General features: G+C 39.7%; 1 protein-coding gene and 1 pseudogene across 9 annotated transcripts in view; one reads left to right on the forward strand and one right to left on the reverse strand.

The window, feature by feature from the left end:
- MLLT10 (MLLT10 histone lysine methyltransferase DOT1L cofactor) overlaps window positions 1-26,931 on the reverse strand; it is a 297,166-nt gene that overhangs the window by 217,722 nt on the left and 52,513 nt on the right. For 8 of the 9 annotated variants that reach the window (XM_066279458.1, XM_066279455.1, XM_066279453.1 and 5 more), the window contains one exon: window positions 5,505-5,559. The exons of the other annotated variant lie outside the window; for it this stretch is intronic. Coding sequence is in view for 7 of the 8 variants with exons in the window: in XM_066279455.1 (XP_066135552.1) it covers window positions 5,505-5,559 (55 nt within the window). In the remaining variant the exon portion in view is untranslated. The remainder of the gene's footprint in view (window positions 1-5,504; window positions 5,560-26,931) is intronic. 9 annotated transcript variants of the gene reach the window in all.
- On the forward strand, window positions 9,390-11,338 carry LOC136337996 (large ribosomal subunit protein eL8 pseudogene; annotated as a pseudogene).

The raw sequence follows: 26,931 nt of genomic DNA on the forward strand, positions 1-26,931 counted from the left end.
TTCCAAAGCCAGGCAAAGACAACAAAAAGACAGAAAACTATAGGCCAACAGCCCTGATGAATTTACATATTAAAATTCTCAACAAAATATTAGCAAACCAGATCCAGCAATACATGAAAAAAATCAAACATCATGATCAAGTGGGATTTATTTTGGGGAGGCAATGCTGGTACAATATTTGCAAATCAATCAATGTGATTCATCACATAAACAAAAGGATGGACAAAAACCACATGATAATATCAATAAATGCATAAAAAGCATTTGATAAAATCCAGCACCCACTTATGATAAAAACTCTCAGCAAAGTGGGAATACAGGGAACATACCTCAACATGATAAAGGCTATCTATAACAAACCCACAGCCAACATCATACTCAATGGGCAAAATTTAAAAGCTCAGGAACAAGGCAGGGCATAAACTATGTTATTCAACATAGTTTTGTAAGTCCTAGCCACAGCAATCACACAAGAAGAAGAAATAAAAGGCATCCAAATTGGAAAAGAAGTAGAACTATCATTATTTGCTGATGATATGATACTGTACATAGAAAACAGTAAAGAAACAGTTAAAAAACTACTGAACCTGACCAGGTGGTGGCACAGTGGATAGAGTGTTGGACTGGGATGCCGAGGACCCAGGTTCGAGACGCCGAGGTCACCAGCTTGAGCGCGGGCTCATCTGGTTTAAGCAAAGCTCACCAAGGTCGCTGGCTTGAGCACAGGGTTACTCGGTCTGCTGTAGCCCCACGGTCAAGGCACATATGAGAAAGCAGTAAGTTAACAACTAAGGTGTCGCAACAAAAAACTAATGATTGATGCTTCTCATCTCTCCGTTCCTATCTGTCTCTCCCTATCTATCCCTCTCTCTGACTCTCTCTGTCTCTGTAAAAAAAAAAACCAAAAAAAACTACTGGACCTGATAAAGGAATTCAGCAAGGTGTCAAGATATAAAATTAATACTCAGAAATCAGAGGCATTTTTATGCACCAACAATTCTGTCTGAAAGAGAAATTAAGAAAACATTCCCTTTCGCTATTGCAACAAAAAAATAAAATGCCTAGGAGTAAATTTAACCAAGGAGGTTAAGGACCTGTACTTGGAAAATTATAAAACATTGATAAGCCTGACCTGTGGTGGCGCAGTGGATAAAACATTGACCTGGAATGCTGAAGTTGCCGGTTCAAAACCCTGGGCTTGCCTGGTCAAGGCACATATGGGAGTTGAAGCTTCCTGCTCCTCCCCACCTTCTCTCTCTCTCTCTCTCTCTCTCTCTCAATCTCTCAATCTCTCTCTCTCTCTCCTCTGAAATGAATAAATAAATAAAAATAATTTTTAAAAAAATGGAATTAAAAAAAAAAAACATTGATAAAAGAAATCAAGGAAGATACAAACAAGTGGAAGCATATACCATGTTCATGGCTAGGAAGAATAAACATCATTAAAATGTCCATATTATCCAAAGCAATTTATAAATTCAATGCAATTCCTATTGAAATACCAAGGATATACTTCAAAGATATAGAACAAATATTCCAAAAATTCATATAGAACCAAAAAAGAACACAAATAGCCTCAGCAACCCTTGAAAAAAAACAATAAAGTGGGTGGTATCACACTTCCAGACGTCAAGTTATACTACAAGGCCATTGTACTCAAAACAGCTTGGTACTGGCATAAGACCAGGCATATAGATCAATGGAACAAAACAGAGAACCAAGAAATAAACCCGCACCTTTATGAACAAATGATATTTGACAAAGGAGGTAAGAGCATACAATGCAGTAAAGATAGTCTGCAATACAAATGGTATTGGGAAAATTGGACAGCTACCTACAAAAAAATAAAACTAGACCACCAACATACACCATTCACAAAAATAAACTCAAAATGTTTATAGGATTTAAATGTAAGTCATGAAACCATAAGCATGCTAGAGGGAAACATAGGCAATAAGCTCTCCGATATCACTCATAGCAATATATTTGTTGATGTATCTCCACGTGCAAGGGAAATAAAAGACAGGATAAACAAATGGGACTATATCAAACTATATAGTTTAATCTACTCGTCCACTATATCAAACAGTGGACGAGTAGATTAAAAAGCAGTTGTATATATACACAATGGAATACTATTGTGCACAGCTAAAGACAGTAAGAATGGAATAAAATGACAAACCACACAATGTGAGAACATATTTGACAATACGTCTGATAAAGGGTTAATAACTAAAATTTATAAAGAACTTGTAAAACTCAACACCAGGAAGATAAACAGTCAAATCAAAAAATGGGCAAGCTTGACCAGGCGGTGGCGCAGTGGATAGAGCGTCGGACTGGGATGTGGAAGGACCCAGGTTCAAGACCCCGAGGTTGCCTGCTTGAGCACGGGCTCATCTGGCTTGAGCCAAAAAAAAAAAAAAAAAGGTCACCAGCTTGGACCCAAGATCGCTGGCTCGAGCAAGGGGTTACTCAGTCTGCTGAAGGCCCGTGGTCAAGGCACATATGAAAAAGCAATCAATGAACAACTAAGGTGTCCCAATGAAAAACTGATGATTGAAGCTTCTTATCTCTCTTTGTTCCTGTCTATCTCTCTCTCTGACTCTCTGTCCCTGAAAAAAAAAATATGGGCAAAAGAAATGAATAGACACTTCTCCAAAGAGGACATACAGATGGCCAACAGGCATATGAAGAAATGCTCAACATCACTAATCATTAGAGAAATGCAAATTAGAACCACAATGAGATACCACCTCACACCAGTCAGAATGGCGCTCATCAACAAAACAACACCGAATAAGTGCTGGCAAGGATGTGGAGAAAAGGGAACCCTCCTGCACTGCTGGTGAAAATGCAGACTGGTACAGCCACTGTGGAAAACAGTACAGAGATTCCTCAAATAATTAAAAATCGAACTGCCTTTTGATGCAGCCATCCCACTTTTGGGAATATATCCCAAGACCACCACATCAATGAGTCAAAAGGAGAAATGCACCTCTATGTATATGGCAGCATTGTTTCAAGTAACCAAGATCTGGAAACAGCCCAAGTGCGTGTCAGTGGACGAGTAGATTAAAAAGCAGTTGTATATATACACAATGGAATACTATGGGGCCATGTAAAAGAAGGAAATATTTTTTGCAACAACATGATGGACCTGGAAACTATTATGTTAAGTGAAATAAGCCACTCAGAGAAAGAAAAATATCATGACCTCACTCATCTGAGGAATCCTAGGAACAATATGAACTGAGGAATGGAATAGAGACAGAGGCGGGATCAAAGGATCAGAAATCTCAATTGTAGGAGACAGCGATAAACCTGTCAACACTTTTTGAATGAAAGAATTAACATGAAATGCATTGCTCACAACACACCACAGAAAAGAAAGTGTGAAGAAAAAGGTGAAACAGAAAAGTACATGGTAGCTGTAGTTGGCAAAGAAAGGAAATTAAAAATGGAAAAGTCACCCTGGCCGGTTGGCTCAGTGGTAGAGCATCGGCCTGGCGTGCAGGAGTCCCGGGTTCGATTCCTGGCCAAGGCACACAGGAGAAGTGCCCGTCTGCTTCTCGACCCCTCCCCCTCTCCTTCCTCTCTGTCTCATTCTTCCCCTCCCGCAGCCAACGCTCCATTGGAGCAAAGTTGGCCTGGGCGCTGAGGATGGCTCTATGGCCTCTGCCTCAGGCGGTAGAACGGCTCTGGTTGCAACAGAGCAATGCCCCAGATGGGCAGAACATCGCCCCCTGGTGGGCATGCCAGGTGGATCCTGGTCGGGCACATCCTGGTCGGGAGTCTGACTGCCTCCCCGTTTCCAACTTCAGAAAAATACAAAAAAAAAAAGAAAAGGAAAAGTCACAATATGTTCAAGATTTGAGATTGAAGTAACAAACCCTGTATGTCCAAGTAGAGGACACTACCTTTCACGCTAGCAGCAAAGAACTGTGCTTTCTGTTATTTGTTGAGCAAATTACTGGGAGCTGAGAAACAGGAGGCATGCAAAATCACCTTACAGTAGCTTTGCAAAGTTCAGTGCATGTGGGGGAGGGGGGAGTGCCTTTGCTTGGCAATGAATAAGAGAAGTTCAGCAGGTTAAATAAAAAGCCTGCCACGCATTGCTCCCCATTAAATAAGTATAACAATATTGTCAGTGGCACCTGGGTTTTACTCAAAGTGAGGAAGAGAAAACTGAATCTTGGCAAATTAAAGCAACAGTCATACTGAACAGATAAAATTAAATTAAAAAAAAATTTTTTTTGTATTTTTCTGAAGTTGGAAATGGGGAGGCAGTCAAACAGACTCCCGCATGTGCACCACAGGGATCCACCCAGCACGCCCACCAGGGGGCGATGCTCTGCCCATCTGGGGCATTGCTCTGTTGCAACCAGAGCCCATTCTAGCGCCTGAGGCAGAGGCCACAGAGCCATCCTCAGCGCCCGGGCCAATTTTGCTCCAATGGAGCCTTGGCTGTGGGAGGGGAAGAGAGAGACAGAGAGGAAGGAGAGGGGAAGGGGTAGAGAAGCAGATGGGCGCTTCTCCTGTGTGCCCTGGCCAGGAATTGAACCCGGGACTCCTGCACACCAGGCCGACCACTGAGCCAACCGGCCAGGGACTAAAAAATTTTTTTTAAAAAGAAAAAGCAATGCTGCTTGACCAGGCAGTTACACAGTGGATAGAACATCAGCCTGGGACACAGAGGACCCAGGTTCAAAATCCCACGGTTGTGGGCTTGAGTGCAAGCTCATTTGGCTTTAGCATGAGCTCACCAGCTTGAGAGCAGGGTCCTGGCTTAAGCATGGGATCAGAGACATTACCCTATGGTCGCTGGCTTGAGCCCAAAGGTCGCTGGCTTGAAGCCCAAGGTCGCTGGCTTGAGCAAGAAGTCACTGGCTCAGCTAGAGCCCCCACCCTCACCCCCGTCAAGGCCCATATGAGAAAGCAATCAATGAACAACTAAGGTGCCACAACTATGAGTTGATGTTTCTCATCTCTCTCCCTTTTTGTCTGTCTCTCTCTCTTTCACACATACACACACAAAAAAAAGGAATGAGAATGAAAGAAATAATAGAAAAAGGAATGCTTAATTCTTTTTTTTTTTATTTTTTTTTTATTTTTTTTTACTTTTATTTATTCACTTTAGAGAGGAGAGAGAGAGAGAGAGAGAGAGGAGAGAGAGAGACAGGGGGGAGGAGCTGGAAGCATCAACTCCCATATGTGCCTTGACCAGGCAAGCCCAGGGTTTCGAACCGGCGACCTCAGCATTTCCAGGTCGACGCTTTATCCACTGCGCCACCACAGGTCAGGCGGAATGCTTAATTCTGTCCACAAAAAAAAAACTGTGTTTCAGGTAAAAAAGAATTCATAAATTATATCCACTGATATTAAAAATACCTGAGTGGTAAACACTATTTAATTATATATAATAATATAAACTACCAAATATTTTAAAATACTTTCCCACTCCAGTTTTCAATAAAAATTTTTTCAAAAGTTTCTGCACTTACCCCCATTATCTGTTCTTTTTAAAGCTCCATCCTTATGAGGACACAGTTCACATCTCTATTTAAAAAAAAAGGAAACAAAGAGATTTTTCAGATTACAAAAGTGTAACATCTTCCTTATAACTTCAAAACTATTAAAAATGTGGGAGCAGCAATTTTACTAGTAGCCACCAAGAGTAGTATTTCAGAACATTCCTCACCAATTAATTCTCCTTAATATGAGATCTTCCTCAGAGTACCAGATAACTTTTAAAAAGTAAATTTTGCTTAATTTTTAAGTTCCTGCCAAAGTTTTCTTTTAGTATTAAATTAATAAAAACAGAGAGATCCTTACAACATAGGACTAGGGCACATTTTTTTGTTTGTTGTTTTTTAATTTTTTTACTTACTGATTTTAGAGAGAGAAAGAAGTAAAAATATTCATCTGCTCCTGTATGTGCCTCAAACTAGGTGTAAACCCACTTTGTGCATTGTGAAGATGCTCTAACCCAGTGGTCTCCAACCTTTTTTGGGCCACAGACCGGTTTAATGTCAGAAAATATTTTCACGGACTGGCCTTTAGGGTGGGATAAATAAATGTATCACGTGACCGAGACAAGCATCAAGAGTGAGTCTTAGACGAATGTAACAGAGGGAATCTGGTCATTTTTAAAAACTAAAACATCGTTCAGACTTAAATATAAATAAAACGAAAATAATGTAAGTTATTTGTTCTTTCTCTGCAGATCAGTACCAAATGGCCCACGGACCGGTACCGGTCCGCAGCCCGGGCGTTGGGGACCACTGCTCTAACCAACGGAGCCATTGAGCCAGAATATGGAGCAGTTTTTAACATTTGCCTCTATCTTTTTAGTTCCTACCTATGATCAGCTAGGACCATTCCAATCAGTTGGGTTTGGTATATCCCAAAATAAAGAGCCAAACTCAAAAAAGAATTTTAAGTGGGAAGACATGGTCTCACATGTGCTGACCTGCCTTCTGGAAGAAAGGAACTGCTCTAATTATTCCAATTACTCTTTATTCACAAACAATGGTACTTAAGAAAGTTATTATGGATCCCTATGCCTACCACCACCAATTTAAAACCAGAAATAAATACAGAGCCAGTACTAACATTTCCTTCCACTATTGAAAAGAGGGTAGATAAAATAACAAAAATAATGAACACAGTAAAATTTTAATAGCATTGTCTTACTATGAAGAATATGTTCCTGAAGGTCACACTTGAGTATTTATTATTTGTGTACCCCACCTTGTTCCCCAAAGACAGAAACAAATAAAAAGTAAAAAATAAATAAATAGCAAAATACATAAATTACAAAGGACCCAGGCCAGATAACTCAGTTGGTTAAAGCGTCGTCTCCACATACCAAGGTTGTAGATCCCATCCCTGGTCAGACCACATACAGGAATCAACCAATGAATGCATAAACAAGTAGAACAAACAAATTAATGCTTCTCTCTTCTCCTTCTATCTCTATCCCTCCCTCCCCTTCTCTTCCTCTCTTAAAAAAAAATCAAATAATAAGTAAATTACAGAGGAAAATAAAAGTAGGAAATTGAATTACTATAGTGAATAAGTACACAGAACAAAAGCCATGAGATGCTATTTCTTGCCATCCAGTATTTCACTTTCCTGATTTTCCTCTTACCTTTTTGGTGGCACCTTATCTAACCTTAAATGTGGTAGTTCCTCGGGGCTCTGACTTGAGATGCCTTCTCATTTCATATTAAACACTAGGCAATCTCATTCATTTTCTACACATCTATTACCAATGAAATTACTAGGATATGCCAGTGACTCCCAAATTTTACCTCCTATTTAGATTTGCCCTTGGACCCATATGTAAAACTTCCTGTGTTTTCCTGTAGATTTCCTATCTTTGTAATGATACTCTTAACTACATATTGTCCATACCTAGACATCATCTTTTGACTGCTTTACCCTACACTTCACAGGCTCATGTGTAATCAATCATCACATTCTGCCCATTCTTCCTCCTAAATACTGGTGAGACTTGACTACCTATTTGCATCTACACTAGTATTACCTAACTGCAAACATCAACTTTTATCGGGACCACTTCAGTGACCTTCTAATAAATAGTCTCACAGTAGTCACTCTTACCTGACCCCCACCAATCTACAGAATAAACTCCAAAAATACAAGTCTAGCCCAACCAGGCAGTGGCGCAGCAGATAAGAGCGTTGGCCTGGGACTCAAGAGAACCCAGGTTCAAAACCCTAATGTCGCTGACTTGAGAGCAGGCTCATCAATGTGAATGTGGGGTCGCTGGCTTGGGCATGGGATCATAGACATGACCTCATGGTCGCTGACTTGAACCCAAGGTTGCTGGCTTGAGCAAGAGGTCACTCACTCTGCTGGAGCCCCGCCCCCACTCCCACCCCCGCAAGGCACATAGGAGAAAGCAATCAATGAACAACTAAGGTACAGCAACAAAGAATAGATGCTTCTCATCTCTCTCCCTTACTGCCTGTCCGTCCCTTTTCTGTCCCTCTCTCTGTCTCCCTCACTAAAAAGCAAAAACAAACAAACAAAAAACAATGCAAGTCCAAATATATCACTTCCCTAGTTGTACCCCTTCAACCCTTCAATGGTTTTCCTACATGATCTTCCCTATTTTTCCTCTACAACCTTCTCTATTTTCAACTTCTCACTGTCTGGGCAATATTGACTTGTCTTCTTTTGGTTCTATAAATACTCCAAAGCTCATTCCTGCCTCACAGACTTTAAATGTGTTTTTATTCTACCTGAAATTCTGTGCTTCACTCCAAACCTCTTTCACAGCTGGATAACTTATTCATCCCTTAGGTCCTTGATTAAAGTCACTTCCGCAAAAAAGGTTTCCCTGAATTCCTACATTAGGTTAGGTGCCATATTATGAATTATCTATACTTTCCTTCTTCTCATATATTGCAAGCCAGTTTAATTATTTATGCATTATGTTTATCTCCTCTGCTAGATTATAATCTCCATTTCATGGCTGTAGCTATACCATTTATCACAGTCTCCACACATGACAATTCAAAAGGTATATGATGAGTAAATGGAAGAAGCAGAAACACAAGCACACTTGCTAAAGGCAGACAATAATTTGGTTCTGAGTTATACATCCTTTACAGATGGAAACACTATTAGTTGTATAATTTACCTTGTGGGGGAAAAAACAGTTGCTTGTAGAAGTATAAGTCTAATATAAAGATGGAATTAATGAGGCCCTGGCCGGCTGGTTCAGTGGTAGAGCGTTGGCCTGGCGTGCAGAAGTCCCGGGTTCGATTCCCAGCCAGGGCACACAGGAGAGGCACCCATCTGCTTCTCCACCCCTTCCCCTCTCCTTCCTCTCTGTCTCTCTCTTCCCCTCCCACAGCGAGGCTCCATTGGAGCAAAGATGGCCCAGGCGCTGGGGATGGCTCCTTGGCCTCTGCCCCAGGCACTGGAGTGGCTCTGGTCGCGACAGAGCGACGCCCCAGAGGGGCAGAGCATCGCCCTCTGGTGGGCAGAGCGTCGCCCCCTGGTGGGCATGCCGGGTGGATCCCAGTCGAGCGCATGCGGGAGTCTGTCTATCCCCGTTTCCAGCTTCAGAAAAATACAAAAAAAAAAAAAAAAAAAAAGATGGAATTAATGATTGTTTAGCAATTGGGGAAGAAAAAATTCAAATCAGACCCATAAAACTTACTGATCACAAATGTAAATTCCAAATGTTTAAAAAACTATTTCAATACAAGAACTAAAAAAAAAAGAAAAATAAATTAGTTGTCAAATCTAAAAACCTAAAAACTTCTATAAAAGAAAAACATTAGAAATAGACAATTCAAAAATTTTCTTTACTTCCCTCTCCTGCTGCCCACAAAGGCTAGGGGAAGAAGATGGTTCCAGTCTTTGTAGAGAAGCAAGAGGCCAAGAAGGTGGTACGTACCATTTGAGAAAAGGCCCAAAAATTCTGGCACTGGACAGGGCATCCAATCCAAAAGGGACCCCCACCTGCTTTGTCAAACGGCCCCATGACATTTGACATTCTGCTGCAGCGGCAAAGGGCTGTTCTCTATAAGTGCCTGAAAGTGCCTCCTGACATTAACTAGGTCACCCAGGACCAGGACCACCAAACAGCTAACAACTACTATATTTCCCCAAGTATAAGATAAAATTTTTTCCAAAAAACCTGGGATTTAAAAACTGGGTCTTCTTATACAGTGGCTGTAGATTTTTTTACTTTCATTTCCCACATTTTTGCACTTGTTTTCACGCTCATTGTTGAAGACAGTGATTCGTCATCAGACACAGATGAGAACAAGCTAATGGATGGAAGTTTTGACAGTGATGAGGAGTTGTATGAATTTTATGATGAATAAAACTGGGGTTCAATAATTTTGTGTAATACATTTTATTTTCAAATTTTGGGCCCCAAAATTAAGGTGCGTCTTATACATGGGAGCATCTTCTGCATGGGAAAATGCGGTACTTTAGCTGGTTCACAAATACAAACCAAATATACAGCGAGAGAAGCAGAGATTGTTGGACCTGGCTGAGAGGAAAGCTGCTGGCAAAGGGGGTGTCCCCATCAGGAGGCCACCTATCCTCCAAGCAAGAGTTAACTCGAACACCACCCTGATAGAAAATAAGAAAGCCCAGCTAATAGTGACTGCACAGGATATGACTCCCATCAAGCTGGTTATCTTCCTGCCTGCCCTGTGCTGGAGATGAAGGCTCCCTACTGCAGTGGTTCTCAAACTTTTTGAAGTCGGGGTGCATTTAAAATCCTACAAATAATTGTAGGCATACTATATACAAATTTCTGAGAAATATGTTATAATAAGTCAAATAATAAAGAAAAAATATAAAGTCCAAGCATGCTTTTATGGTAATTAAGTGAAATAAATACAACAAAATTAAATTTATTCTGACATTAAAAAACATTTTTGTTACATTTTTTGTTATACTTTTTAGAATTCATAAAAAAGAGAGGTTAGAAAATAAAAAAACAAAAAAGTTATCTTTTCATATATATAGATACATTCTTAGTGAGATTTAGTAAATTCAGCAGGTCCAGGCCCGAATGTGTTAAGTTTTTTCATTCTTGTGTTTATGAGAAACATGAGCCTGATGTGTCCTAGCAATTTCTTCAATGTTTGGGCATATATTTGAAAGGCAAACTCTCATTTCCTCATCAATACATTGAAGAATTCCTCTCTTTTTACTCTTAATTGTGTTGAGTGCAGAAAACCCCCACCATACATATCAACTTAACTTTACACCAAAGGATAGAAGAAACTTGCCTCCAGTCTTTCCGGGGAACATGGGGGGTAGTGTAAACAATCCAGCACCACAGCTTAACAGCCTTTTGCAACCTAATCAGGCAAGTGAGGTGGGGGGTTGGGCAGACTGTCAGCTTACAGCCAATTTCCCACACCTCTGTCCCCCAAAAATCTAAACTCCAAAACCCTGTTGGTTTTTTGGTCCCCAACAGGCACATATTTCTCTGGAATACCATAGAGCACACCTGAAATCTTCTAGGGCACACCAGTGAGCCCTGGCGCACACTTTGAGAACCACTGCCCAACTGTATTATCAAGAGGAAGGCCACGCTGGGGAAACTAGTGCACAGGAAGACCTGTACCACCATCGCCTTCACACAGGCTAACTCAGAAGACAAAGGAGCTCAGACTAAGCTGGTGGAAGCTAACCAGACCAATTAAAATGACAGATATGATGAGACCCATCACCACTGGGAGGCAAGGTCCTGGGTCCAAAGTTAGTGGCTCACATTGCCAGGCTGAAAAAGGCAAAAGCTAAGGAACTGGCCACCAAACTGGGCTAAGTGCACACTGTTTAGTTTTGTGTACATAAAAGTAATAAAAATTATTCAAAAATAATGTTTTTTCCTTTTTCTTTCAGTGAGAGGAGGGGAAGACAGTGAGACAGACTCTGGAATGCATCCCTACTGGGATCCAACCAGCAACCCACCTCTGGGGCTGATGCTCACTCATATCAACTGAGCTATCCTCAGCACCCAGGCTGAGCTGGAACCAATTAAAACTGGCTGCAGAAGGGGAAGAGGGAGAGGTGGGGGAGGGGTGGAGAAGCAGATGGCCACTTCTCCTGCGTGTCCTGACTGGGAATTGAACCCAGGACATCCATACACTGGGCCAATACTCAATCCACTGAGCCAACTATCTAGGCCAAAAAATTTTTTTTAATAATTTAAATTAAAGTAGATGAAACAAGTACGAGAAAACATTCAGTTCCACTGACACTCAAAAAGAATATGACTATAAATATCACAAAGAAATAATAGGCATTTACACCCACTTTGAGTAAAGCTTTCCTTAAAAGACAATCCCTAATGCTCAGAGTGCAATGACTATTTTCATATCCTGTTGGCACCATGATCCAATATTTTGGAGAAAAATTTACTAATATAATCCTAGAAAACTGCTGATAATTCCATTACTTTACTGAAAGCCAAAGGAAATATGATGGAAATAGCATTTATTAAATACTGTGTCATTTACATATCATTTATACACTATATCAAGACAAAAAAATATATAAAAATATTTTATATGGCTGTTTATAACTATAAAAATTTTGTAAAAAGTCTAACTAAAACAATGAGAGAACAAATGCTATATTCACAAAGATTTTAACTTAATTAAAAAACACAAAAAAAACTATAAAAAATACATAAAATATAACAACTGTGATGAGAATGGTAAGATTCTGAGTAAATTTATTTCTTTCATCCAAAATACTTCATTTTGTAATTTAAACTTCTATAGAGTTACATTGCTATATGCTAAGTAAAATAATATGGCTTTGTCCTTCCACTAAAAGTAAAAATAGATAGGAGACTTGAGAGAAAAACTGATTACAGGAAAAAAGGTTAAATTATAGTTAGAACACTATACTCCAAGCTCAGAAAGAATCCAGTATGAAAGACCCTAGACAACAGAGACTCCAGACTCTACATCAGCGGTTCTCAAGCTGTGGGTCGTGACCCCAGCGGGGTCACCTAAAGCCATTGGAAAATACATAATGCATATCAGGTATTTACATTCCGAATCATAACTGTAGCAAAATTACAGTTATGAATTAGCCACCAAAATTATTTTTTGGTTTGGGGTCACCGCAACATGAGGAACTGTATTGCGGGGTCATGGCATTAGAAAGGTTGAGAACCACTGCTCTACAGTAAACCAGCTCAAACTGAAAAGTTTTACAGTACAGGCTGCAGCCATATGTGTTACTACTAGAACTCCACACATCCATTCTTATTTTAGTGACAGATAGTGTTAAAAGGCACAAGTAAATCCTGTGAAAGGGCAAACAAATTATAAGGAGACTCCCCCCAAAAAGCATACAATAGAGATCTCACTACATTTAAACAAGAAAAAACACCTTTATTTGAAATGACCCAAACAAGTGAAAATTACATAGAGGTTTCTTTCATATATTGATATATCACATAGTATAGTAAGAAAGCATGCAACTATTTTCCATCTTTATAATGTAAGGGAACAATTTGTCAATACTCTTTCTGCTTTCTATTGGATTCTTTTGCCAAAGGATAAAACTCACTGTACTTCACTGAATCAAGCTCACCCAAAACACTGACCTTGAGGAGGCTGTGGCTGTGTATCCATTCAGTTATACTCATTTACCCAAATTGGGCTCATCAATACATTACAAAAAGCAACAAGATAATAAAAGATATTCTGTAATTGTGGCATAAAAAAGTATCTGTTGTCTGAACAGGTGGTGGCGCAGCGGATAGAGCGTGGACCTGAGATGCTGAGGACCCAGGTTCAAAACCCCAAGGTCGCCAGCTTGAGCTCAGGCTCATTTGGTTTGAGTGCAGGATCACAGACATGATGACCCCATGGTCGATGGCTTTGAGCCCAAAGGTTGCTGGCTTAAATCCCAAGGTCATTTGGCTTGAAGCCCAATGTCGTTGCCTTGAGCAAGTAGTCACCGGTGGAGCTGGAGCCCCCCAGTCAAGTCACATATGAGAAAGCAGTCAACGAACAACTACAGTGCCACAACGAGTTGATGCTTCTCATTTCTCTCCCTTTTTGTCTGTTCCTGTCTGTTCCTCTGCCCCTCTCGCTATAAAAAAAGAAAAAAGAAAGAAAAAACAGAATCAGTGAAAGTCAATCCTAAAATGACCTGGACACTGGAATTAGGCTTTAAAATAGCTATTATAATTAAGTTCTGTAAAGTAAATAAAAATATACCTATAACAAGCGAAATAGGAAATTTCAAGAGCAAAAAGGAACTAAATAAAATTTCTAAAAATTTAAAGATACAATATGTAAAGTAAAACAATTCACTGAGCCCTGGCCAGGAAGCTCAGTTGCTTAAAGTGTCATCCCAACATTTCAAGGTTGTAGGTTTCACACCCAGTCAGGGTACATACAAAAGATAACCAATGATGGCATGAATAAGCAGAACGAGTTCAACAAGTTGATGTTTCTTTTCCTCTGTGCCTCTCCCTTCCTCTCTCTCTAAAAATCAATAAAAATATATTTTTTTAATTTACTGGACAGGCTTAACAACAGAATCAAGATAGATGGCATGGGCATGACAAGGGAAGAGTCAGTGAGCTTGAAGTTACATTTATTACAGAGTGGGGCAAAAGTAGGTTTAGAGTTATATGCAAAACAGAGTTTATTCTTGTATTATTTATTATATATTACTATTATATTATATTATATATTATATATAGTATTATATTATATTAATTCTATTAATTCTATATATTAATTATATATTATATTTATTATATTATATTATTCTCCAAACAATTGTAAACTTCTTTGGCTCCATTCTGTATATAGGATATAATCTTAAAAAACACAGTGGCCCTGGCCAGTTGGCTCAGCGGTACAGCATCAGCCAGACATGTGGAAGTCCCAGGTTTGATTCCCGGCCAGGATATACAGGAGAAGTGCCCATCTGCTTCTCCACCATTTCCCCTCTCCTTCTTCTCTCTCTCTTCCCCTCCTGCAGCCAAGGCTCCATTGGAGCAAAGTTGGCTAGGGCACTAAGGATGGCTCCATGACCTCTGCCTCAGGCACTAGAATGGCTTCAGCTGCAGTAGAACAAAGCCCCAAATGGGCAGAGCATCGCCCCCTGGTAGGCATGCCGGGTGGATCCCAGTCGGGCATATGTGGGAGTCTGTCTGACTACCTCCCCACTTCTAACTTCAGAAAAATACCCCCCAAAAAAAACCCAGTAAAAAAAAAATGAAAAAGGGCTTCCAAAACCTACTGAAAAGTATCAAGAAGTTCAACATATAACCAATGGCCTGGAGGGAGGTGGAGGAGGAATCTGAATGAATGAAAATATCATAGGAAAGAAAATTTTGAATACATAATGAATGAAAACTTCCTCAATATGAAAAAAAGAAACTATGGATTCAAGAAGCTTAGTGGACCCCAAGTAGCCAAATTGCTTGCTGAAAAGCAAACAAAGGAGAGTCTTGAAAGCAGGCAAGAGAAAATGACACATCAAATACAACAGTGACTGGATAAATGGCTGATTTCTCATCATAAACTATGAAAGCCAAAAAGAATAAAACAAGATCTTTAAAAGTATTTGGAAAAAAAAAAGAACTCAACCCAGAATTCTCTAACTCAGTGGTTCTCAACCTGTGGATCACGACCCCAGTGGGGGTCGAACGACCAAAACACAGGGGTCGCCTAAAGCCATCGGAAAATACATTAGGCGACCCCGGTGTTTTGGTCACGACCCACAGGTTGAGAACCGCTGCTCTAACTAATATAGCCTAAGATAAAATAAACATTTTTCTAATAAAAGACAACAAACAGAATTCATAACCAGCAGACATGGACTAAAATAAAAACTAAAATAAGCCTTCAAAATGAAGGGGAACAATACTGGATGAAAATGGAGATATTTAGGAAACAAAGAAGAGCACCCCAAATAGTAAATATCTGGGTAACTATAGAAGACTTTAGTTCTTATTCTTTAAAATTCACATTATTAAAAGCAAAAATTATATCTTATGGAGTATATAATACATATATGTAGATCTAATATATCTGCCAATAACAAAAACACAAACAAAAAGCAGCTCTGATCAGATAGCTCAGCTGGTTAGAGCACTGTCCCAAAACACAGAGGTTGCAGATGGATAGCCAGTCAGGGCACATACAGAAACGGATAAATGTTCCTATCTCTCTCTCTCTCTCTCCCTTCCTCTTTCTCTAAATCAATAAAGTAACTTAAAAAAAAATAAAAAAAAAATATATATATATATAAAGCCCTACAACTCAATAATAAAAAGATAACCCGATTAAAACTTGTGCCAAGATCTGAATAGATATTTCTTCAAAGAAAACATATAAATGACCAAAATAAGCCCATGAAAAAATGTCTAACATTGTTAGTCATTAAGAAATTACAAATGGCCTGACCGGGCGGTGGCACAGTGGATAGAGCGTCGGACTGGGATGCAGAAGACCCAGGTTCGAGACCCTGAGGTCTCCAACTTGAGCACAGGCTCATCTGGTTGAAGCAAAAGCTCACTGGCTTGAGCCCAAGGTCGCTGGCTCGAGCAAGGGGTTACTCGGTGTGCTGAAGGCCCACGGTTAAGGCATATGTGAGAAAGCAATCAATGAACAGCTAAGGTGTTGCAACACGCAACGAAAAAAAACTAATGATTGATGCTTTTCATCTCTCCGTTCCTGTCTGTCTGTCCCTATCTATCCCTCTCTCTAACTCTCTGTCTCTGTAAAAAAAAAAAAATTACAAATGAACACCATAATGAGATACACACTACAATGGTTAAAATCAGAAACAGAAACAACTTATCAACACGCCCTGTTGGCAAAAAAATGGAGAAATGAGAACCTTCATATATTGCTGACAGAATGTAAAATGGTATAGCTGGAATGGAAATTCCTCAAATGGCTAAACACAGAGTTATCAGATGACTCAAAAATTCCAAACCCAAGAGAGATGAAAACATACATCTACAAAAAAGTCTGTACACAAATGTTCATAATAGCATTATTCATAAATAGCCAAAATTTAGATACAACCTAAATGTCCATCAATTAATGAATTAATATATAAAATGTGGCATATGCACACAACAAAATGTTATTCCACAATAAAAATAAATAAAGTTCTAATATAAATGAAATGTTAAAAACATTAGGGTGAGGCCCTGGCCGGTTGGCTCAGTGGTAGAGTTTAGGCCTGGCGTGCAGGAGTCCCAGGTTCGATTCCTGGCCAGGGCACACAGGAGAAGCGCCATCTGCTTCTCCACCCCTCCCCCTCTCCTTCCTTTCTGTCTCTCTCTTCTCCTCCTGCAGCCAAGGCTCCACTGGAGCAAAGATGGCCCGGGTGCTGAGGATGGTTCTATGGCCTCTGCCTCAGACGCTAGAATGGCTCTGGTCACAACAGAGCAACGCCCCAGATGGGCAGAGCATCGCCCCCTCGTGGGCATGCTGGGTGGATCCTGGTCAGGCGCATGCGGGAGTCTGTCTGACTGCCTCCCCGTTTCCAATTTCAGAGAAATACAAAAAAAAAAAAAATAGGGTGAGAGAAAAAAAGCTACTCACAGAATACTACATACAGTATGATTCCATTTATATGAACTGTCCAGAATAGAGACAAAAAGTAGATTAGAGGTTAATAGGGACTAGAGAGGATGATGGGTAATAGGTAGTAGCTGCTAATGGGCAGAACTTTTTCAGAGGTGATGAAAACGTTCTAGGATTGATTATTGTAATGATTGCACAGTTCTGTGAATATACTAAAAACCACTATATTATACACTTTAAATGGCTGATGTATATATGTGAATTGTATCATTAAAATAATTTTAAATACTAATTTTCAAACATTTTAAAAAATGAAACAGAAAAAACTTACTAAAATGGTAGACCTAAATTCAACCATGTAATTACATTAAATTTTGAGACAAAACTTGAGACTCATAAGCATCAAATAATGAAGACATAATAATCATATGTGTACCTAGTAATAATTATTCAAAATGTATGAAGCAAACTGTCACAAGTAAAAAGGTAAATACACATTTCCACAAACACAGCAGATTATTTTAATATTTGTCAGTAGTTACAAAACTAGATCCCAAAACAAAAATCAAAACCAGGCTTGGCTTCCAATCAACATGGCAGGTAGGTAAACGCAGTACTCGCCTCCTCCCACAACCACATCAGAATTACAGCTAAACTACACAACAACCATCATTCAGAGTTGCCCAAAATCTAGCTGAATGGAAGCCCCACAATTAGAAATTTAAAAAGAAGCCACATTGAGACTGGTAGGAGGAGCAAAGATGCAAAAGCCCAGAGCATCAGAGCCAGGAACAGGCCACCACATAACATCTGGCTATGAAAAGCAGCTGGGTTTCTTTCTTCCAGGGAGAGACAGGAGTCTGCTAGAGACATCAATACTCTCTGAAAAGGCCAACTCACAAAATTTCATACACAGCCACTCACCTTGGGCTCTGGCAGAGTGAGAATAAAAGCGACTAGAATTGGTGAGGAGAGTCTAGGGTTTGTGGCTCTAGGAAGAGAGCTGAACAGACAGCCACCAGGATCCTTGTGTTGAGTTATTCTCTAATACTGCAGACACCATCTTTCTGGGGTAAATAACTCCCTTCTCAGGGGCATCAAGCTGAAAGAAAGCAAGAGCCTCACCCTCTCACCCCACCGTGTGGAGCTTACATCCTGCTAAGGTGTATAAAGACAGACACTATAACTGACTGAGCCTAACAGGCAGCCAGCAGGCAGAGGCAGGAGGAGTAGGGACTTGGGGTGCCTTGAGACTTTTGCTGAACTGCCCCTGGTGCTGATAGATGCCAGCCTTGGTGCACAGCTTGGTCCTACTTGCCTGTACCCAGGCCCAATAGTCAGCCACAAGCTGTGGATCCCTTTCTAGCTCCAAACAGGTTGCCAAGGGCCAGTCACAGGCAGTCTTACAGTGGCCAGCATAAGAGTCCCTCCCAACAGACCCTTAACCAAGACACCTACTAGCCAGACTCAGAAAACATCAGAACAAAATCCAATAAGCTTCACAAGGAGCATATCCAAAAGGAAAACGCATCAGGCACCAAACCCAGCTGAGGCAAATTCTGCTTCATATGATCAGTACCTGCTCAGCAGCTCACACACTGAGGTCAGGACTTGAGCGTCACAGTCAGGCAACCTCAGGGTTGATCCAAAGCATGAACAAGCCAATTCCAATCAAAACTCAATTACAGCAGAAGGACCCATATAACTCACAAGGGAATTACTGGAGCACCCAGTTCAAGTGATCAAGAAGGCTGCACCACTGGACCCCTCAGGATACCTACTATATAAGGCCATCCTACCAAGACTGGGAATCATAGCAGATCCATTTAACACATAGAAACAAACATAAAGAGGCAACCATAATGGGGAGATAAACAGGCCCCAAATGAAAGAACAAGAAAAATCTCTACAAAAATGGGTAATAAGCAAGCAATTTATCAGATATAGAGTTCAAAGTAATGGTAATAAGGATGTTCAATAGCATAAAAAGGATATAGAAACCATTAAAAAAGTCAGAAATTAAGAATAAAAGATACACTGGAAGAAATAAATAGTATGCTGGATGGAGCAGAGAATCTAATCACCAATTTGGAAGACAAGGTAGAAAAAAATACATAATCAAAATGGCAAAAAGAAGAATTCTTTAAAATTAGTATAGTTTAAGGAACCTTTAGAACAACATGAACCTTAACAACAGCCACTCAGGGATACTAGAAGGAGAATACGGAGAACAAGGGATCAAGAACCTATTTAAGGAAATAATGACCAAGAATTTACCTAACCTGGTGAAGGAAAAAAACACACAAGTCCAGGAAGCCCAGAGAGACGCAAACAATATGTACCCAAAAAGGCCCACAACAACACACATCATAATTAAAATGGCAAAGGTTAAAGACAAAGAGAGACTCTTAAAAGCTGCAAGAGAGCCTGACCAGGCAGTGGTGCACTGGATAGAGCATCAGCCTGGAATGCTGAGGACCAAGGCTCGAAACCCCGAGGTTGCGGCTTGAGCATGGGCTCACCAGCTTGATAGTGGGATCATAGACATGACCCTAGGTCACTGGCTTGAAGCTCAAGATCAATGACTTGAGCTCAAGGTCAATGGCTTGAGCAAGGGATCACTGACTCAGTTGGAGATACCCCCCTCCAGTCAAGGCACATATGTAAATCAATCAACAAATAACTAACGTGCCTCAACTACAAGTTGATATTTCTCATCGCTCTCCCTTCCTCTCTCTATCTAAAAAAAAAAAGACACGGGGTAACTGAATGGACAAGAAAACAAGACACATATATATGCTGTCCATAAGACACCCAGTTCAGACTAAAAGATACACACATACTAAGAGTAGAGACAGATGGCCTGGCCTGTGGTACAGTGAATAGCGCATTGACATGGAATACTGAGGTCGCCAGTTAGAAACCCTGGGCTTGCCCAGTCAAGGCACATATGACAAGCAAGCAATGAACAACTAAAGTGGAGCAACTATGAGTTGATACTTTTCACCTTAAAAGAGAGAGATGGAAAAAGATATTTCATGCAAACGAAAAAAGCTGGGGTAGCAATACTTATATCTAACAAAACAGACTTTAAAAAAAAGTCTATAGTAAAAGACAAAGAAGGATACTACATAATGATTAAGGGACCAATCCACCAACAAGAGAATATAGCCCTTGTAAACAATTATGCACCTAACATAGGAGCACCTAAATATGTAAATCAAATCTTGATGTAAATAAAGGAAGTGAATGACAATAATACAATCATTGTAGAGGATTTTAAAATCCCACTGACATCAATGGATAGATCTCAAAGATAGAAAATAAACAAGGAAGAGCAACCTTAAATGACACACTTGGCCCTGCAGTTAGCTCATTCAATTAAGAGTACTATCATGAAACAACAAGGTTGCAGGTTTGATCACACATGCAGGTCAAGGCACACATGGGAAGAAACCCGTGAATGTACAACTGAGTGGAACAACAAATGAATGCTTCCCTTTCCTGTCACCTCTCTCTCCCTTCCACTCTCTGTCTTTAAAAAAAAAAAAAATTTAAGCCCTAGTTAGGGCACATACAGGAACAACTCAATGTCTGTCGCTCTCACCCTACCTCTTTCTCCAAAAAAAAAAAAAAAAAAAGACACATCAGAACAGATAGATTTCATTGATATCTTCAAAGCATTTCACCCCAAAGCATCAGAATATACATTCTTTTCAAGTACAAATGAATCATTTTCTAGGACAGACCTCTACTTAGAATGCAAAACATGTCTCAATAAAATTTAAGAATATTGAAATCATATCAAGCATCTTTCCTGACCATAATGGTATGAAACTAGAAACCAATCACATGAAAAAAAACTGAAAAACACACAAAGACATGGACATGTTACTAACAATGAATGAGTAAATAACATGTTACTAAACAATGAATGAGTTAAAAATGATATCAAGGAACAAATCAAAAGATACCTTAAAACAAATTTTAAAATCTCAAATGAGCAATTTAACTTTATGCTTAAAGAAACTTAACGGCTGACCAGGCAGTTGCACAGCAGATGGAGTGTTGGACTGGGACACAGAGAACCCAGGTTCAAAACTCAGAGATCGCTGGCTTGAGCATGGACTTACTGGCCTGAGCACAGGCTTATCTGGCTTGAGCATGGGGCTTATCCAGCTTGAGCGCAAACTCACCAGCAAGGCACATATGAGAAAATAATCAATGAACAACTAAGGTGCAGAAATACAAAGAAATGATGCTTCTCATATCTCTTCCTTCCACCCTGTCTGTCCCTTTCTGTCCCTCTCTCTGTCTCTATCACACACACACACACACACACACACACACACACACAGTAAAATCTCGGATATTTCTCATAGTAACATCGTTTCTGATGTACCTCCTCAAGCAAGGGAAACAAAAGAAAGATTAAACAAATGGGACTATATCAAGTGAAAAAGTTTTTGCATATCAAAGGAAACCATCAATAAAATGAAAAGACAACGCACTGAATGAGAGAATGTATTTATCAATGATACATCCAATAAGGGGCCAATATCCAAAGATTATAAAGAACTCATACAACTCAGCACAAACAAAACTAACAATCCAATTAAAAAAAGGGCAGAGGACCTGAAGAAACACTTCTACAAAGAGGACAAACAATACAGATGGCCAAAAGACATATGAAAAGATGAACAACATCACTAATCATCAGAGAAATACAAATTAAAACCACAGTGATATATCACCTACACCTGTCAGAATGGCTATCATCAAAATATCAATAAACAAGTGTTGGCAAGGATGTAGAGAGAAGGGAATTCTCATGCACTGTAGGTGGGAATACAGATTGGTATAGCCACTGTGGAAAGCAGTTTGGAGTTACTTCAAAAACACAAAAATGGGCCCTGGCCGGTTGGCTCAGCGGTAAAGCGTCGGCCTAGCATGCGGAGGACCCGGGTTCGATTCCCGGCCAGGGCACATAGGAGAAGCGCCCATTTGCTTCTCCACCCCTCCGCCGCGCTTTCCTCTCTGTCTCTCTCTTCCCCTCCCGCAGCCGAGGCTCCATTGGAGCAAAGATGGCCCGGGCGCTGGGGATGGCTCCTTGGCCTCTGCCTCAGGCGCTAGAGTGGCTCTGGTCGCAATATGGCGACGCCCAGGATGGGCAGAGTATCGCCCTCTGGTGGGCAGAGCGTCGCCCCTGGTGGGCGTGCCGGGTGGATCCCGGTCGGGCGCATGCGGGAGTCTGTCTGACTGTCTCTCCCTGTTTCCAGCTTCAGAAAAATGAAAAAAAAAATACAAAAATGCAAGTAACTGCTTTATGTCCCTGTGATTCCACTCCTGGAATTTCCATGAAGAAACCCAAAACATAAATTTGAAAGAATATATATGCACCCCTATGTTCACTGCAGTGTTATTTACAATAACCAAGATTTAGAAGCAACCTCAGTGTCCATCAGTAGATGAGCAAATAAAAAAGCTGTGGTACATTTACACAATGCAATACTATTTGGCCATAAAAAAGAAGGAAATTTTACCCTTTGCGAGAGCATGGATGGACCTGGAGAACATTATGCCAAGTAAAATAAGCCAGTCAGAGAAAAACAAGTAATATATGATTTCACTCATATGTATGTGGACTCTAATGAACAACATAACAAGTAAAACAGAGACAGACTCATTGACAGAAAGCAGGCTGACTGCTGTCAGGGGCTGAGGGGGGAAACAGGAGGAAGAGTAGAGGGATTGAGCAAAAAAGGGAGGATACATGGTGATGGGCAGAAACTTGACTTGGGGTGGTGAACACACAATACAATATACAGATTATGTACTATAAAACTGTGCACCTGAAACCTGTATAATTTTGTTAACCACTGTCACCCCAATAAATTCAATTTTAAAAAGGAAAAAAGAATGACTTCCTATACAATTTAAAAAAATCAAAATTGTATGGCAAATGATATAAGGATAGACAAACAGGTCAATGGAACAGAATGAAGATTCCTAAAATAAAGCTCACTTATGCAGTCATGAGATGATTCACCAAAGCAATCCAGTAAGGAAAAGAGACTCTTTTCAACAAACAGCAGAAATACTGGATATTCATATGCAAAAATTAAAACCTATAAAACTAAATTTGAGATGCATCAAAGACCTAAATATAAATTAGCGAAAGAACAAAAATGTTTTAATGGAAACAAAGGAAATTACCTTCATGACTTCAGGATTAGGCAAAAGTGTCTTAGCTCACAGTAAGCAATAACTATAAAAGAAAAACTGACAAATTAGCCTTAAATATTTCTGCTCACTAAAAGGCAGTTAAGAACATCAGAAACCACAGACTTGAAAGTACTTACAAAAGGACTGGCATATCCAGGACATATAAGGAGATCTCCAACTCACGACAACAACAAAAAAAATAAAGGAAAAAAAATTGACAAAGAAGAAAAGAGAGAAGGAAAAGGGCCAAAAGGTATGAACAAACTCCTCATAAAAGAAAGCACATGAATGACCAATAAGCAAATAAAAATGTATTCAATATCACTAGTCATTACAGAAATGCAAAATAAAATCCCTTCAGTCAAAATGGAGTAAAAGGAACCAGATTTAGCTTTCTGAAATAACAAAAACCTAAAAAATGTATGAAACATCAGCACTAAAGATATTGGACAACAAGTAATAAAAGACAGTGAACCCTAGGAGACAAGAAACAAATGAAATGAGCCATACATTTGCCCAGCTTACTGCCTTGAGAGTTTCCAGGCCGTGGAACAGGGAGAAGAAACCCAGGCAGGGCCTGTCTCCCCAAGTTGAAGAAATGGAGCTGCAAGTCCAGGGGAAGCCAAGGTGGCTAGAGCTCACAAAGGAGACCAGCATTGAGTAGAAAGCTGGGGAGAGAGAGAAAAATGAAGAGATCTACAGAGGCTTACCCTAGAACATGTTGAGTATATAATCAGCACTTGCATGAGAGGGAACTATTCAAGGCCAGGGAGAGAACCATCAAAAAATTTAGAAGTAACAGCACCCAGAATTCATACAAGGACACAAACAAAGCTTGTTGCCAAAATCCAGAATGGGAAAATCTAGTAACTCATTATCACTTCAGAGTACTACGGGCAATGCCTCAGAAGGAGGAAAAAATTAACCCTAAATACTGTATAGACCAGGTGGTGGCACAGTGGATAGAGCATCGGACTGGGATGCGGAATACTGCATAGTTCTGTCCAAACAGAACAAAAGCAAAACCCAAAAGGAACAAACTATTTTCCAGTAACTTAACCGTATCACAGAACAAAGTCCAAAAATATTTTTAGGTATACTAAAATAGAGAACAAGATAAAATTCACAATGACTAAAAGTCGATAAAAACTTACAAGACATATGCAGATGCACGAAATTACACCTCTAAGGAAACAAAAACCAGTCAAACCAATCTTCAAATAATGTAACAGAATTATTACCCAAGTCCTTTAAAACAATTATTATAAATACATTCTATATGTTCAAGAAGCTAGAGGAAACATTAAACATGTTAAGTAGAAACATCAAAGAATAAAAAGAAATTATACATGTAGAGATGAAAACTGCAAGGCCTAAAATTAAAAAAATATACTGTGTGAAATTTACAGTACTTGAAACCTATAATAGTTACTAACCAAAATGAAAGACAAAAAATACTTTAAAAAATGAACAAAGCCTAAGTTAGCTGTAAGATAATTTTGAGACCAAAATACTTGTAAATGGAACCACAAGAGATAAATACAAAAAAGCTCTAAAAATTAGTATCAACATTTAGCCATATTTATTATAACACAGAACAAAGTACTTTTTAAATAAACACCAAGTAACAGAAACATGAAGAAATATAAATAAAAACATATCATGATCAAATTGCCTAAAACCAGAGATGAAAAAATCTTTAGCTCTGGCCAGATGGCTCTGTTGGTTAGAGCTTGATTCTAAAGCACAGAGGTTGCCAGTTCAAACTCTGGTCAGGGTACATATAGGAACAGACCAGTGTTCCTGTCTCTTTCTCTCCCTTCAGCACTCTCTCTAAAATCAATAAAAAAAATTTTTTTCAAAAGAAAATAAAAAATCTTTAGCCCTGGTCAGGTAGCTCAATTGGTTAAGCATTTTCCCCAACATGCCAAAGTTGCAGGTTCAATCTCTGGTCAGGGAACATACAAGAATCAACCAATGAAGACGTGAATAAGTAGAACAAATCAGTATCTGTCTGTTTCTCTCTGTTCTTTCCTCTCTCTAAAAAAATAAATTTTTAAAAATTAAAAAAAAATCTTTAAAATACAGCCAGAGAAAAAGGTCCTATTACATATAATCAATCAAAATGATTAATGTCATATAAAGTGGATCTGAAAATCAACATTATCAGAAAAAGAGGATCATTTCACAAAGATAAAGGATTTAATTCATTAAGATACAAAAATCCTAAACATTTATTCACCTAGTAACAGCTTCAAAATTCATAAAGTAAAAATAATAACTACAAGAAGAAAATTTAAAACCCACAATTACATTCGGAGATTTTTACAAACCTCTCTCAATAATTGATTGAACCAATACACAGAAAATCAGTAAGGATACAGAAACCTTGAACAATACTAACAAACAAAATAATACCAACATCCAAAATGACATTTATATAACACCATACACAAACTAGAACATTCTATTCAAGAACGTACAGGGTGGAGGGGGATATGGTGGAGAACGATGAGGGGAAGGGTGTAAAGAGGAACAAATATAAGGTGACAGAAAATGATATAACTGTGGGTGATGGGTATACAACATAATCAACAGTTCAAATGCTATAAAAATGTTTACCTGAAACCTATGTACTCTTTATTTTTATTTATTTATTTTTTTACAGAGAAAGAGAGAGGGATAGACAGACAGGAACGGAGAGAGATGAGAAGCATCAATCATCAGTTTTTCATTGCAACCCCTTGTTGTTCATTGATTGCTTTCTCATATGTGCCTTGACCGTAGGCCTTCAGCAGACTGAGTAACCCCTTCCTCGAGCCAGCGACCTTGGGTCCAAGCTGGTGAGCTTTGCTCAAACCAGATGAGCCCGTGCTCAACCTGGCAACCTCAGCATCTCAAACCTGGGTCCTCCGCATCCCAGTCCAATGCTCTATCCGCTGTGCCACTGCCTGGTCAGGCGAAACCTATGTACTCTTTTTTTTTTTTTTCTTTCATTTTTCTGAAGCTGGAAACAGGGAGAGACAGTCAGACAGACTCCCGCATGCGCCCGACTGGGATCCACCCGGCATGCCCACCAGGGGCGAGGCTCTGCCCATCAGGGGGCGATGCTCTGCCCATCCTGGGCGTCGCCATGTTGCAACCAGAGCCACTCTAGCGCCTGAGGCAGAGCCACAGAGCCATCCCCAGCGCCCGGGCCATCTTTGCTCCAATGGAGCCTTGGCTGCGGGAGGGGAAGAGAGAGACAGAGAGGAAAGCGCGGCGGAGGGGTGGAGAAGCAAATGGGCGCTTCTCCTGTGTGCCCTGGCCGGAAATCAAACCCGGGTCCTCCGCACGCTAGGCCGACGCTCTACCGCTGAGCCAACCGGCCAGGGCCAAAACCTATGTACTCTTATTGATCAATGTCACCTTGTTAAATTTAAATTTCTAAAAAAAAAAAAAAAAAAAAAAAAAGAATTTAAATAAGAAAAAAGAACATATGGAACATTCACCAATACAGATTATATTCAGGCCATGAAACAACTCTTAATTTTAAATTTCAGGCCATACAAAGAATTTCCTCTGACCACAGCACCATTAGTTTAGAAATCAATGTAAAATCCTCAAATATTCA

This window comes from Saccopteryx bilineata, chromosome 5 (assembly GCF_036850765.1).
Source record: "Saccopteryx bilineata isolate mSacBil1 chromosome 5, mSacBil1_pri_phased_curated, whole genome shotgun sequence".
Taxonomy (NCBI): Eukaryota; Metazoa; Chordata; class Mammalia; order Chiroptera; family Emballonuridae; genus Saccopteryx; species Saccopteryx bilineata.